We start from the raw sequence: 13,674 nt of genomic DNA, 5'->3' as shown, positions 1-13,674 counted from the left end.
GTAAATTACAGGATGAAACTTGGAGTTTGACATACAGTTCTTCAGGTCTTGAAGTATAACTCCAAATGACAGAAAAATAAGACCTTTTCTTGTCTAATATAGTATCACTTCCCACTGGCATTTGGATGTAATTTGTAACAAACATTCATCAGTACACTTGAACCACCACAAACTTTTGGTGAGCTCTTACTAAGCTCATCTCAGTGTAGCAAAAGCAACAAACACTTGAGTCTTGCAGACAGGGTGAGGAGTCTGTATTAGCTACCATTTCACTCCTTTATTTCTTTGCCTGACCTCTTCACTTCACTATTTCAGGTAGAAAGTGGAGTTCTTAACCAGTAAAAACAGCATCTGACACATGAAAATGATAAATATTTGCTTTATTAAATTACTTTTATACTTTTACAAAGAAATTTTCTGATTTCCGTTACAGAATCAAATGAAGGAAATTCATTGCTGTCTCTGCAGTTACCTAAATTTAGATACAAAAAGGTTGTAAAAAGACCAGCCTATTCAAGTTACATAAAAAAGGCAGAGAATAGACAAGTTCCTTTAGGAATCTTGAGGCTCAGAAATATAAAGTCCCATAATACAATGAAATTAAGAATTCAGCAATGTGTTGAACAATTGTAAACTGTAACTGCACTAGTGGACCACATTATTCAGCAGTTTCCTTAAAGGTATGAACTGTGAACTGAACAAAAAGTGTAGCTGACACAGCAGACCTCATTTAGTTGTTCTCCCTTTCACTCCCTCCAAGTCAAAGTTGTCAGATCAGCATTTAAATGATAGGAAGGAAACTTGCCTCCATAAATATCAGAAATTTCTCCATTCCATAGCTATTTATATAAAGTAACTAGCTGTTACAAATCAGTTTCAAGTAAAACAGGTGGCTGAGGCAAAAATAATCAAAATCAGATCATACACAATTTTACTGTAAATACAGTAATTTGAAGATAAACACATAACCATAGCACTGACAGGATATCAATGCTGCTCTATCATAGACATGATGTATCAGTAGAAAATTAGGATGTCTATTATCAAAATTGAGGACATTCATTCCAGTCTCTGGTAATCTAATCTTAGTGCAAAACAGATGCTAAGACATATTTAGCAAAAAAAGGTGATACATTTAAGGCCAGAAAGTTGTTCAGTCATCACTATCGCTTCCAGATTCACTCAGCTGCAAGTCATTTCCTAGAAGAGAGAGTCATCATATTAGTCATTTTCAAGGAAATAATTTTCTTCTTTCAAGATATTCCCTTTCCCAATTAAAAAGGCTTACAAAAGCTAATACTCAGGTCAGGGAGACTGGACCAGACAATCTTTAAAGGTTCCTTCTAACCCGAACTATTCTATGGTAAGAGAATAAATAAGTGTAGAACCAAATTCCCCAGTGACAGAACTTCGGAGAGATCCCTTTTCTACAATTTTAAAACCTTGGGCAAGGAAGCCATTGGCTTATTTGCACAAGTGCATTTATTTAATATCACCAGATCACAAAAGACAACACCTAGCTATCTCTGCCACCCACATTTTTTTGCTTCATAAGTGGGAAAACTGCTGGCGAATGCAGCTTTGTGAAAAACAAGTTGTTGGGTTTTTTTGAAACACATCTGAATGCTACTCGGCTGCACTTGAAAACAGAGTGGTGTCTCAATCAAGAAGAGCAGCTCTTTGACATACCATTTAAAGATGTATCAGTGACCTACTATTTCAAACTGGTTTTGGAACAAGTGAAGAAACAAAACATCAAAAGAAATTTTACACAGCACTTTAATTTGGTGGCTATATATATGTATTTTTCAAAATGAGGAAGTAAGAAGAAAGATTATATTGTGCTTGCCATGGATGTCCATAAGCTCAGGGGGCAGAAATGAGGGAATCTTCCCAGGATGACAGATAACTCACAAAAAATACAGCAGCATGCTATACACAATCTACATTGTATCTAGCAACTTCCCACACGTTTTTAAGAGTCTGTGCCAACTAGTATGCTTTTACTCACACCTCCCTTGCCAAACAGCCATTACAACAGAAGAAGAAGAAAAAAAAAAAAAAGGAATTCATCTCAGGTTGTGCAGAAATGGCCTAAAAAGCAAAGCAAAAATCACTGAAACTGAGAAAACTGAGTTGGGACACTATTTTCACTTGCCCTTTCCTCAGCTGCAGCACCCTCCACAGATCCCTTTTGCAGATGGATGAAAAAGTAACCTCAAGGGGGTAAACCCCACAAAACACTCAGATTGGATCTTTTGTTCTCAGGCATATCATTTCTGCCAGAACACTGGAGTCTTTAACATGGCTGCATTTAGCCTTCCTTTGTTTTCCACTATGTCATCACTAAGGCTTAGAAAGTGGTACATGTTTCTCTGCAACAAAACAAAAACACTTTATTACAAGAAAAGAATAGTGAACATGGCTGTTTCCATCAATCTTTAAAGTACTACTGTAGACAATTCTTTCATTTCCATCTCTCTATATAGAAAAAATTTACAGCCATATTATTTTAAGATAAAATTTTAAAATCAATTTAGAAAGAACAAAATCAAGTTATTTGTCAATAACTATTCAGAACAGTTTAATATCCTAAAAAGTAGTACTTCAAGACAGAGAATGGTATTGGTAAATTAAACTCATGTATTTATCACTCAAAGGAGAACTACAGTGTATTCTTAGAAATCCCAGCCCTGTTATGCACTACCTACTTTAGGAGAGGACAGGGAGTGTGAACAAGAAGATAACCTTCCAAATACTGTTTCTGCAGCCTTCAAAAGTTATTTCAACATAGTTAATAGAAATTACACAAACCCTGTAACACCAGCCAAAAATATCAGTGCTTGTGAAAACTAGCAGATGGGAAAGCAAGAACTCCAAGTTCCAGAGGCAGAAATAATACGTTAGGATTTACTTCAGGGTAAACTTTCTGCCCCATTTTTATAACCGTACCTCCAAAAAACACCTTCAGAGAGATGGCAAAGTAATACAGTCTAGAGCTGGCAGATTTCAATGGATTTGGTGCAAAGATAGAAAGCTCATTTAATGTGGACTCTGAAGAAACTCTGTTGTACTTATGGGGCAGCAGTGAAATGGGGAAAAACAGTTGAATTCAGTTTTCACAGTGCCAGTTGCTTATTAGCAATATTAATTGGGGAAATAGATTGCACTGCAAATTACAACATTTCCTATGCTTTTAAATTGGTGAATATAATATATTCAACTGAATCCTTGCTAGTTAGAGGGGACAGGGAAACTCATAGGAGTGATCCGTGTTTCACAGACCTTAGTGGTCACAGCTACACCAAACTAATACAAGGGAAAATTATTTCTTGACTAGCTGCTTGTACCAGCACCAAGTATAAAAAGAACTGAAGTTGTGCTGAATACTATGTACATAACACAAGGCCCCAAAATAGCCCATCTATGCTGGGTTTTCTTTGGAAAGTTACTTTGTTTAACATAACCGTGGTTTAAACAAAAAGTAGACATAAAGCAACATATGATCAAATATTCATGAAGAACAGATTCATTAGTGCCACCATTTACTAACTTTGTTATAAGGCAAGTTGTGAGCCTACATAACCAGCTTCTGAAGGTAGAAAGGGGGTGAGGGGCAGTCTCGATCCTTAGATTCCTGGAGAGGTAGATATGTGTCTCTGACAGAAGTATTTGGTTACCATGCTCTAGACACCACCTCCTCCATTTTCCAAGTTCCACAAAACCTCAGCTGTATAATTTCTACATGCCAGATGAAACTCAGCTCTCTAAGCCTTCCCCCAGCCTTTTGCCTGTGCACAGCAAGTCAGAGGAAAACTTCACTAATTAACCAGTATGGCCCTGACTCTACAGAGGTGCACAAACACTAGTCACAGACATAAGCAGGCAAACCTTAAAACAAGATTAGACAAGCAAACAGCTTATGCTGACATCTGTTGATTCAATATTTTATTTTTGCAGAACATTATTTGAGATGGAAGAAATGACTGTACAGAATCCCAACTGAGAACTTTTGCCACTCAAACTAGAACAATGCGATATCCATTTAGTTTCTCCAGGTTTCACTCTCCTGCCAAATTCCCTCAGCAAGGGAGCTAGAGAAAAGCATCCTCCTTGAAAGTAACTATTTTGATCTTTACCTAGTTGAAGTGTCTTGTAAGTGTTAACTGCACTGGAGGTGGGATGGAATCATTTTAAGCAGTACCAGATCTGTAGCCATAACAGAAGGAAATGGCATTAAGCTCAAGAGCTGGGCAAGCTCAGAGGCCTGAGGCTACAGGCAGAGGTTCTACCTCTCAACGTGGTTCTCAAGCACCACCAAGCCACCAACTTCCCCTGGAACAGTTTTGATGTTGTCATGTTTTAAGCAGCATTTTCTCACTATGACTGCTGGAACTGGTGGACTTGGCCACCTGTACTTGTAAATGTGTTTCCTCACTGGAAGCTTTGCCAGCTGGGATTCTGTCACTGGGGATCGAGCTTAATCTCGTTTTCGTAACAGTTTTATTTAAAGCATGGAGAATGGGAAATCACATTTGTGAATAAGGGTTGAAATAAATGGCACTCTAAAATTGTGCAAATTGTAAAAATGAAGACATTGTTCTCTGCAGCGACAGCAAAATGAAATCAGCATTTAGTCCTTTGCACATGAAGTCACAGGACTTTTCAGTCTGATCTTATCTGTTAATGCAGTACATAATTAAATATCTATGCAGGTTATTTACGTATTTAAACACTAACTAAAAAAAAAAAAAAACAAAACCAAAAAACCCCTGTTCATGTTATCCATTAAGGGCTGAAATAAAAGTAGATCTGCCAGTGTCTAAAATTTCAGTATAACAAGCTTACATATAAATGGTAAACCTTAAAGGTCTTAGGCTGCAAGCCCAGGTTGATGGGAATCTCTTCAAACTAAGAGCCAGCAGCTAAGCACCTAATTAAAAATGTAATCATTTTGGAAGAGTAACCACAGGTGAGTACTCACTTCTCTGTCTGAGTATTTCTGCTATTTAGGTAGTGAACTTAAGATTCTCTACCTAGTGGGATTTTTTTTTTTTTATGTGAGAGTTTTCCAAACTCTCCTTTTTGGAATACACTGAGCACTCAATTCCAGGCTGTGTAGCAACCACTCCGGAACATAAGAGCTACTCTTCAAATTAAATCTGTAGTTGCCTGAATGGGTGGAATAAGATAATATCATCTGAAAGCAAATTGCCTCTGTCCTTATATGCAAAGGACAGTTTCACCATGCTGTCTGGTGGAACGCTGCCGTGAGTAACAGTAACTGACATGTCTAAGAATACACCATCTCTTCTCTAACTCAGAGTATTGTGGCCATAGTACCTTTCTGATAATTCTACCCATGAAATTATAAGCATATGTTTTGGGAGTGCCTTGTTAGTTCAATTATTTTCAATACAAAATTGCTGTTCTCCAGTCCTAATGCATAGAACTGGAGGGAAGCCAGAAGAGTTTAGGAAATACTTTCAACTGCGTCAGCTTTAATTTAATATCTCTGGGGACCACAAACCTTCTAGCCCACTGTCTAATTCAGCCTGCTGCTGAACAATCAAACCCTAGCATCACTTCCCACAGTTTTAATTATAACAGAGACATACTTAAAAACAATATGGTTTCCTTTCAGAATCTTGATGTCTGGAATTGTGCACTAAGAAAAGAACAGCCTTTGTACTTACGTAGTGTATTCATCATATGACCACTGCTCTCTTGGGATCTGTTATGACTGGCATCTTTGTCAGGAACAGCCTGTTGTGGTATGGCAGACACAGTAGGCTGGGGCTGCAAATACGGCATCGACATAGGAAGAGAGGGCTTCATTTCCTCATCTTCAGAATCACTAGAACTATTTTCACTACTTGATGAAGAGGATGAAGAACTTTTAGAGTCAGATGAACTGTCAGAGCTACTCAGCTGGTCCATGATACTGGCTTCTGCTTTTAGCTCTGCAAACAACATGATTTGTTTCTCAGTTAACATTCACCATAATTGAAATATAAGGAAGAGGGAAAAAAGAAAAAAAAAAAAAGAAAAAAATCAACAGACATCAGGTAAACACACTACAGCACTTGAAAAAAAACCCAAACCAAACCCACCAAAACCCTCCAGAACAAAGAAAAGGGCACAGGCAACATCCAGCCTGTCATGTGGTTTTCTTCTCTCATAGTTCAGGCACTTTCTCCCTTTCAATCTAAGCATTAGAACAAGGGTGACTGTGAACCCAAATGCTTAACCCCACATTCCATGGGGTACTGCATTCCCACGTAGCCTTTAACTTCCACAACTAGCAAGTCTTCTGTATTTTCCTTAGCACCCCCAAAGATGCCTTTCACTGACTAAAACCTGCAGTTACAATGGCACAGATCAGTCAGCTGTAAGATGTCAGCAGCTGCGCCCAAAATGCCTCCCAGCAGTTCAGCATTTACAATCAATACATTTGTTTGGACCATGTGACATTTTGCTCAGAATCAAGTTAAGCATGAAGAATATCCAAAAAGAACCATCACGGTTTATATTAGGAAGATTGCAGCAAATCCTTGTTCTCATTATAGATGTGGAGGTGTGGATCATGCTGCACAGTATGCATTTTTGATATATAGTAGCTAAGTCCAGCATACAGAGGGCATTAATCTTTGCAGAAGGGTACATGTAATAATTGTGCAAAATATGAGTGCTGAGAGAAGCCTGAAACAGAGCACTGAATCCTGGTGAATGGAGGACTTGAGGAGTTATGCAGTGTACAGAAGTTCATCACTATACAAGATTGTAACTACCCAGACAATCATTCAGGTGATCTTACAAGCACTTGGAAGACTCCAGGAACGGCTTTGATAGAGCAGACACAAAAACCAAGTAGGAGAGTGGCTCATCTCACTTCAAATTTACCCAGCACAGGACAGGTTGAAGACAAAAGTCGCCAAGACACAAGACAGTGCAGAGTTTAATCAAGAGAAGAAAGGAGAGGAAAATAAAAAAGATTCAGCTTCAACACAAACTTCCATGAAGCCTTCCAATTCTGAGTTATCAAAGGCTGGTCAAAAGGAAAGATACTTAGTCCAGGCTTATCAAAGGTCAGTCTAAAGAAAATGGAGTTCTGGAAAAATGGCACCTGAAACAGTGTAGCTATGGCTACAGGGACAAACTAACCCAGTGCCAAGGAAGAGGAGAAACAACAGAAGACCATACTGGCCACCTCAAATATAAGGAGGGGAGCAGAAAGAAAATAAAAATGGAAGCACCTAAGGCTCCTTCTGTTACTAAGGATATGTATAAGAGAACATGATCTACCACCCATCTAGAGCTGTAACCCCACTCAAGTCCTAAGCATTCAACTCCACTTCCTCCTCAGCAGTGTCTAATATAAGAAAAATTTCAAGTGAACAGCTAATACCAAAAACTGAGGAATCAGACCTCTGGCTTGAATTTTGATGTAATTCAAGCAGATAGAATTTAAATTAAGTATTTTTAACCAATGAAGGAAGGACTGTACGTGTACTAGAGGATAATAGATGATAAAGGCAGAAAGATCTTTCCCCCACCCCAGAAAACGAAGTTAGTAACAAGTTCCAGGTAGTGTGCTTAAGCAGGAATAGTCAGATACACAACCATGGGGTGAAGAATGATTAAGTGGGCAACACTTCTAAACAGTCTGTGAGTTACAGTGATTCCTACACACTGTTCTACCACGCTGTGCCCTTGCGGAACTGACTTGATACTATTTGGTCTTGTGACATTTTAGACAGGATACTATTTGGTCTTTGTGTATAAAGATGAATAGTGCCTGTAAAACAGCCTCCTTGCTCAACTCAGCACTGCTAGAACCTTAGCTGAAACAGTAAATGTGTTTAGGGACTGTACTTCAGCAGGTTTTTGGAATCCTTGTAAGAAAGCTAAAGGAAAGTGACAAATCAGGGATCCAGAAAACTCCACTTCTAAGGAAAGATTGAAGCATCGTTTTTGATAATGAATGGGAAAGACAGAGCAGCTTCTGAGCTCCTGAGTTTCATGGAGGACTACTCAAAAGCAGATGTTCTGTACTTGCATGATAAATATGAAAGTAGTAATGGGCTTGCTGTCAGACTATTTATTAGAAAGAACCTGAGCAGTAACAAAAGCAAAGCCCTGGAACAGCTTGCCAGAGAGTACACAGGATCTGTCAGTGGAAGGCTTTAAGAACAGGTTAAAAATTACATCAAATATCTGATTTTAGGACAGAAGGATGGACTAGATGACTTAAAAAGGTCCCTATCACCCCTAGTTGTCAATTTTTCTGCATTTTTAGTAGTACTCAAAATTGGACTGGCACTACACAGGAGTTTGATACATGTTGGCAGCCACTTTGCTGAGCTGCGTGGGTTTGACACCACCACTGCCCCCAAAGCAACAGACCACCAAGAAAAAGCATCAATTCATTCCATGAGCTCAAGTACTCCTTCCCCTTTGCAGCCACAGATGTATTCTAGCACTGTTCTGCAATATAGATTTCTGGTCAGAGCTTAAGACCAAAATGGAAACAAAAACCATCTTCATAATGATACATCTAAAAAAAATCTGTTTAAAGGAATTCAAAACAACTTGGGAGGCAGATGTCAGTTCCAGTCAATGAAACTGCCACCTGTCAGCATTTCTGTAGCAAGTAATTACCACCTGCCATCATCCTTGTCCTCCAAAAGGAAATAAGGCCTCCTATTAAGTGAAATATGAGTGTCATACCAAACCAGAGTCTCTCAAGAAAACAGCACATAGCTGCTCAAGGGTTGATTTATGCAGGGTTTTAGCTGTCTTTTTCATTGGAGCCTCATCTTTCACAAGGTTCTATCTGGTAATTTAAAGTGTATTTTGAGTTGTAAAGCACTGTAACCTATGTTTGCTGAGTGCACAGAAAGAAAAAGGAGCAACATCAAACTGGAAGTGACTCAGTGGGTTCCAGTGCCACGACACAATCAACCACATACTTGGTTAACGCAGCAGTGGAAGACAGAGACAAGGAGGGAGCAGTGGGACCCTTGGCATTATTAACCCTAATGATTCACTGTATTTTTGCCTTAGCAAGTTACAAATGCTGCTTTGTTACCCACTTCAGCCAGAGTGGTCAATTCCATATCAGAGTAAAGTGCTTACATGATCAAACCTCTAATGTATTTAATCTCAAATTAAAAAAACAAACAAACACAAAACCAACCAAACAAAAAAACCCCACCACACAAACAAAAACCTGGGCTATTATGAACTAATTGCTCGTGAAGAGCAAAGTTCCTGAAACTTACGTGCCAGTGGAGCTTACCTCGTTCAATATCATCCATAGGAGAAGATGGAAACATTTTTTCTTTTGAGGGAGAGTATTTAACGTTGTTGGGAACTTTGGTTGCATTTCGCATTTGCTGCTGTTGCTGCTCGATGCGAGACTGGACTTTACTGCTTCCTTCAGCTCTGTGGGTAAAAGGAAAAGATTTCTAATTGCTAGAAGACAAGATGCAAGGAAAAAGGCAGAATACAGGGGATATGGTACAAGGGAATTATTTCTGATGCCTTTCTAAATACTATCATTAGATTCTTAGGTAAGTTATTACAGTAGCATAATATTGTTTATAAATGTGTTAAAATTTGTTTTTTGATACAGTGCTAATAACTTTATAACGCTTTGTCAGTTGATTTCTTTTTATACCTGGCTGCCCAGGATCACTTAATAATAATTCTGCTGGAAGTTACTTACATGGACTCAGCAGCAGGACAAAAAAATTTAAAATCTTGGTATGAGAAAAACAAGCCATTAAAATTACTGAAGCCTGTCACAGAATTTATCTTTTTTTTTATTTCCTAATTTACAGTCAGAAGACAGTAGGCAAACTGCTGTCCAAAGAGGTTTTATTTCTCCCTCCAAAGTCATCAGAAAATAGTTACTATTTCTCTCAATAATGTAACAGGTTTTAGTTAACAAAAAAAATAAATTCCCATTTCTTTTGCAGTCAAGACTCGAAAGCTGTGAAGTCAGTGTGCTGAGAGAGCAGGCTTTTCACTCCTTTAAACAAGGCCAGGTACTTTCTAAAATAATGTTTTGCTAAAAATAGTAATGGGTAGTTACATATCTCAATTTAGGCCCATTAACAAATCGATTTTCACAATGAGTAAAGCGCAGTTGTTTCTCTTGTAAATCACCCACCTGGTTTTTTTCACAGTGATGTTGCTACTAAGTTTCTCTAGGCGACATTCTCCAGTGTCATGGTTGATAATTAAGATACATTCTTTTAGGTAAGGCTTCTTTGAGCCCTTGAACACAGTCACTGGTGGAGTTGAGCCCTATTAAATCAGAAGTCCAGTAAGTGTTACTCCTATAACCTTTTTTCTTAGAAACAGCAATCCATCAGCGATGGCAAGTTCACTACAAGTGATCATTTCTAGCCTATAAAAATGTTACTGTTAATTTAAATCAGATTCACAGTAGCCATGTCCCAAAGCAGCCGGTATTTGACTGGAATGGGATTTCACTCAGCTTAGCTGATTAAACGCTTATTTCCCAAGGCGGGCAGGCTCCCTGTAGGACTCCTTTCACCAAAAGGGTTTCAGTTCCCATATCAGGAGAGCAGTAAAGCATGGCAGGTAGTAAATTTTCCCTTTCCAGTCTTTCCTGCTTTAGAACTGCACTAGAGCAATAAATACCAAGGGGAAACTTGCACTGCCAACGTACACATGAAGCTTTTCTGAGTATGCAACGCTTTGGGTCATCCTACAGCATATTTCCAATGTGGCCAACACACTTAAAGTTACAGTGCAGCTGCTTAACCTTTGGGTCTTCTGTAGTTTTACACTCCTAGAGCAATTGTTTTTCTACTCTGAAAATCACACAGGCAGCTCTGAAACAGCACTGAAACTTTATACCCTTCCATATTCAGGATATATACTTATGACAACAAAATAAATCACTCCCTTAGGCCCACCACTCCTCAGCCACCCCACTCACCTCAATATTTGGCAGCGTTATTGTCACCTGTTCACCTTTGCCAACTTCAAGGTCTCCTTCACAGGACATATCAATAGATGCAGGCTTAAAGTCATCTAAATATAAAAACAAACTGGATTATTTACAGGCTTTTCAGGCATCTTATAAATGTAGACACCATTTAATTGCAGTTGGAGGCTACTAAGTTAAAACCTTTTTTTGCTGGTGCATCACCTACTGTTCTCCTGAGCAGATTATTCCATAAGTCAGTACAACTCAAAGTCAAGCTGCTTTTCTCAAGATTCAATATAAGTGTTAAAACCTTTTGGTTAAGATTAGAAACACGATTTTAGGTTTTAATGGATAAAGAGGCTGAACAAGCTGTGACATATTTCAAAGCACAAATCCTCACATAATTATTTTCGGAAGAATCAATAAATAGTTCTTGAAAATGTTGATCCCAAACATGGGAGATGTAGACAAGTGACTGAAAATGCAAAGAACAATATCAATTCTCAATATCCATTTCTGACTTTATTACAACATGTATGTCAGAAGCTGACCAAACCTTGGAGTTTCAGTATAGTTATTTTTTCAGTATAGTTATTTTTCAATATAGTTATTTTTGTCACAAGTGAAATTACTTCCCAATTTAACATTAGCTTCCTTTTTGTCTTTTTCAACATCTAAAGTATTGGTTAAAATAAGTTTTAAAGAAAAGAAGGTATTAATTTCTGATCCTTTTCAAAAACGTGAGACATGGAAAACAAGCGGCTCTGCCTCAGCACGGCAGCTCTGTTACACACCATTATCTACAAAGTATTATTTCCACCACAAATGAATTGGGAAAGGCTACAGTCAAAAGGCTGCCTGCGCTGATCTAGGGAGACGGGGTGGCAACAAGAGGCTCTACGAGGCCTGTGATAACACATGTGGGGTTGAATCCGCGGCTCCAGGTAACGCAGGGGCAGTGTCGCCCCCCGGGATGCCGGTGCCCTGCCCCGCACACGGATCGAGGCGTGGAGGGGACCCGTCAGCCGGCACACGCTCCTCGCCTCGCAACCTGCCCCGTCTGGCGCTGCTGGTCACCGGCGGCGGCACTCCTGCGGCTGGGGAGCTTCCCAGTTCCACAGCTCGGCCTGCAGCCACGGGCCAGGTGGCACAGACCACAGCTGGGAAGCGTGGCTCCAGCCTGCGCACCAGCCGGGCAGGAAAACCAGGCTGCAGGAGCTGGTGGGCAGGACCGTGCGCGCAGCAGGAGGCTCGGAGCTGACACACAGGTAACAGCCCCTGCCAACCTTGTTTAGGGCAAATCCCCACATGTTGTCCCACAGGGTCAAGCATACAGCAGTTGCAAAGTTTCTCATCGAATCAGAGAATGTTTGCTTTACTTAGGACACGGCCATTGGACTGTTAATGCCTGAGAAAATTAAGGTACTGATACTTCCGATCTTAAGTTCTAACCAGCTGTTCTCTTCCCTTTTTTTTTGTTAACAAAAACGTCAGGTATCCGAGGATATTTCTGCATGTGCTTTTGATAGAACTGGTGAACGTGCCAGTTTCTATGTCTCATTTGTTGGAAAGGAAGAGAGATTTCAAAACAGATTTCAGAACAAATCATCAAATTACAAGAGTCAGCAAGAAACTGTAGGGGTAGGAGGTACCAGATGTGGTGGTTAGTCCTCTTTAAAATTAGGGCAAATTTCAAGCTGCAGCACTTGTTTAAATTCATTTATAGGGTTTTCCCCTTCCACAGTCGCAGACAATCCTCTGTAAAAGCCTTTCCCTTTGCTCACAAGGAGCAAATTGACCCTCTCACACACAGGACACCCTCCAGAGAACATACGCAGGACTGAGTCTTGGGGATCAGTCTATAAATAACCAGACAACAAAACCAGAAGCAGCAGTCCTAAATTACCAGGACTATAATCCTAGGAGCATTTGTTTCCTAGCTACCCTCAGAATCTTTGAGCACACACCTCTCTAGATAGTAATTATGTACTCAGGGAGGGTGCACTGGCTCCGTGATTAACGCTGCCTGCCTGTAACCTTTGATTGCTGAATTGTACGGAACTTCTGAAAACTCGGCGCAAGGGAAGAGGGCAGAGCCAGAGCTTCTGCTCAGCTCGGCTTCCAACAGAACCTCAGGGAGACGTGTGGAAAAGGCATGAAAAGCGAAGTTAGTGCCCAGAGGGTGGCGAGGGGCAGCTCTGCGATACAATGGCCGTTCGTGCTCCAGCACCGACTGAACCTCCGCCGCACTGGTCCCGAAACCCCGGACCAGCACCGCACGGCGCTCAGCTCCCAGCTGCAGCCCCGAATCCCGGGATGAAGGCAGCCACAGGGCCAGCAAGGCCAGGCCAGGCCAGGCCACCCCCGTCCCTCAGGGCACTGCGAGGACAAACAGCCGGGCCCCCTCCCCGGCCCCCTGAGGGGCTACCCCAGCACTCACAGCGGACAGTGTGGAAGGCGCAGCGCGGCTGCTTCTCGAAGCTCTCTCCCAGGTTCAGCACCCGCGCCTTGGGGTCGTAGAGCGAAGGGACCGCTCCGTTCATCGCGGCGGCGCCTCACACCATGGCGGGCCCCGGGGCCGCCGCCGCCGCCCGCACCGAGCATCCCTCACACCGCCGGGCCCGCGGGCCCCGCCCACGCCGCCTCCCATAGGTCATCGCCGCTCCAGCCCCGCCCTGCCCGAGCTCCGATTGGACAGCGGGCGCGCC

The 13,674-nt window shown here is 41.0% G+C and overlaps 1 protein-coding gene across 1 annotated transcript; it reads right to left on the bottom strand.

Annotated features, from left to right (window-relative positions):
• Nucleotides 1-362: 362 nt before the first annotated feature.
• EAF2 (ELL associated factor 2) lies at nt 363-13,578 on the bottom strand. The gene is made up of 6 exons (XM_027637262.1): nt 13,407-13,578; nt 10,976-11,070; nt 10,178-10,314; nt 9,302-9,447; nt 5,697-5,963; nt 363-1,200 (listed from the first exon to the last, which is right to left on the bottom strand). The coding sequence occupies exons 1-6, from the start codon at nt 13,507-13,509 to the stop codon at nt 1,154-1,156; spliced, it is 795 nt and encodes a 264-aa protein (XP_027493063.1). The 5' UTR covers nt 13,510-13,578; the 3' UTR covers nt 363-1,153.
• Between the last annotated feature and the right edge of the window lie 96 nt (nt 13,579-13,674).

Source organism: Corapipo altera, unplaced genomic scaffold (assembly GCF_003945725.1).
Source record: "Corapipo altera isolate COAL_440 unplaced genomic scaffold, ASM394572v1 45, whole genome shotgun sequence".
Taxonomy (NCBI): domain Eukaryota; kingdom Metazoa; phylum Chordata; class Aves; order Passeriformes; family Pipridae; genus Corapipo; species Corapipo altera.
This window is presented reverse-complemented; position numbering and strand designations above follow the sequence as displayed.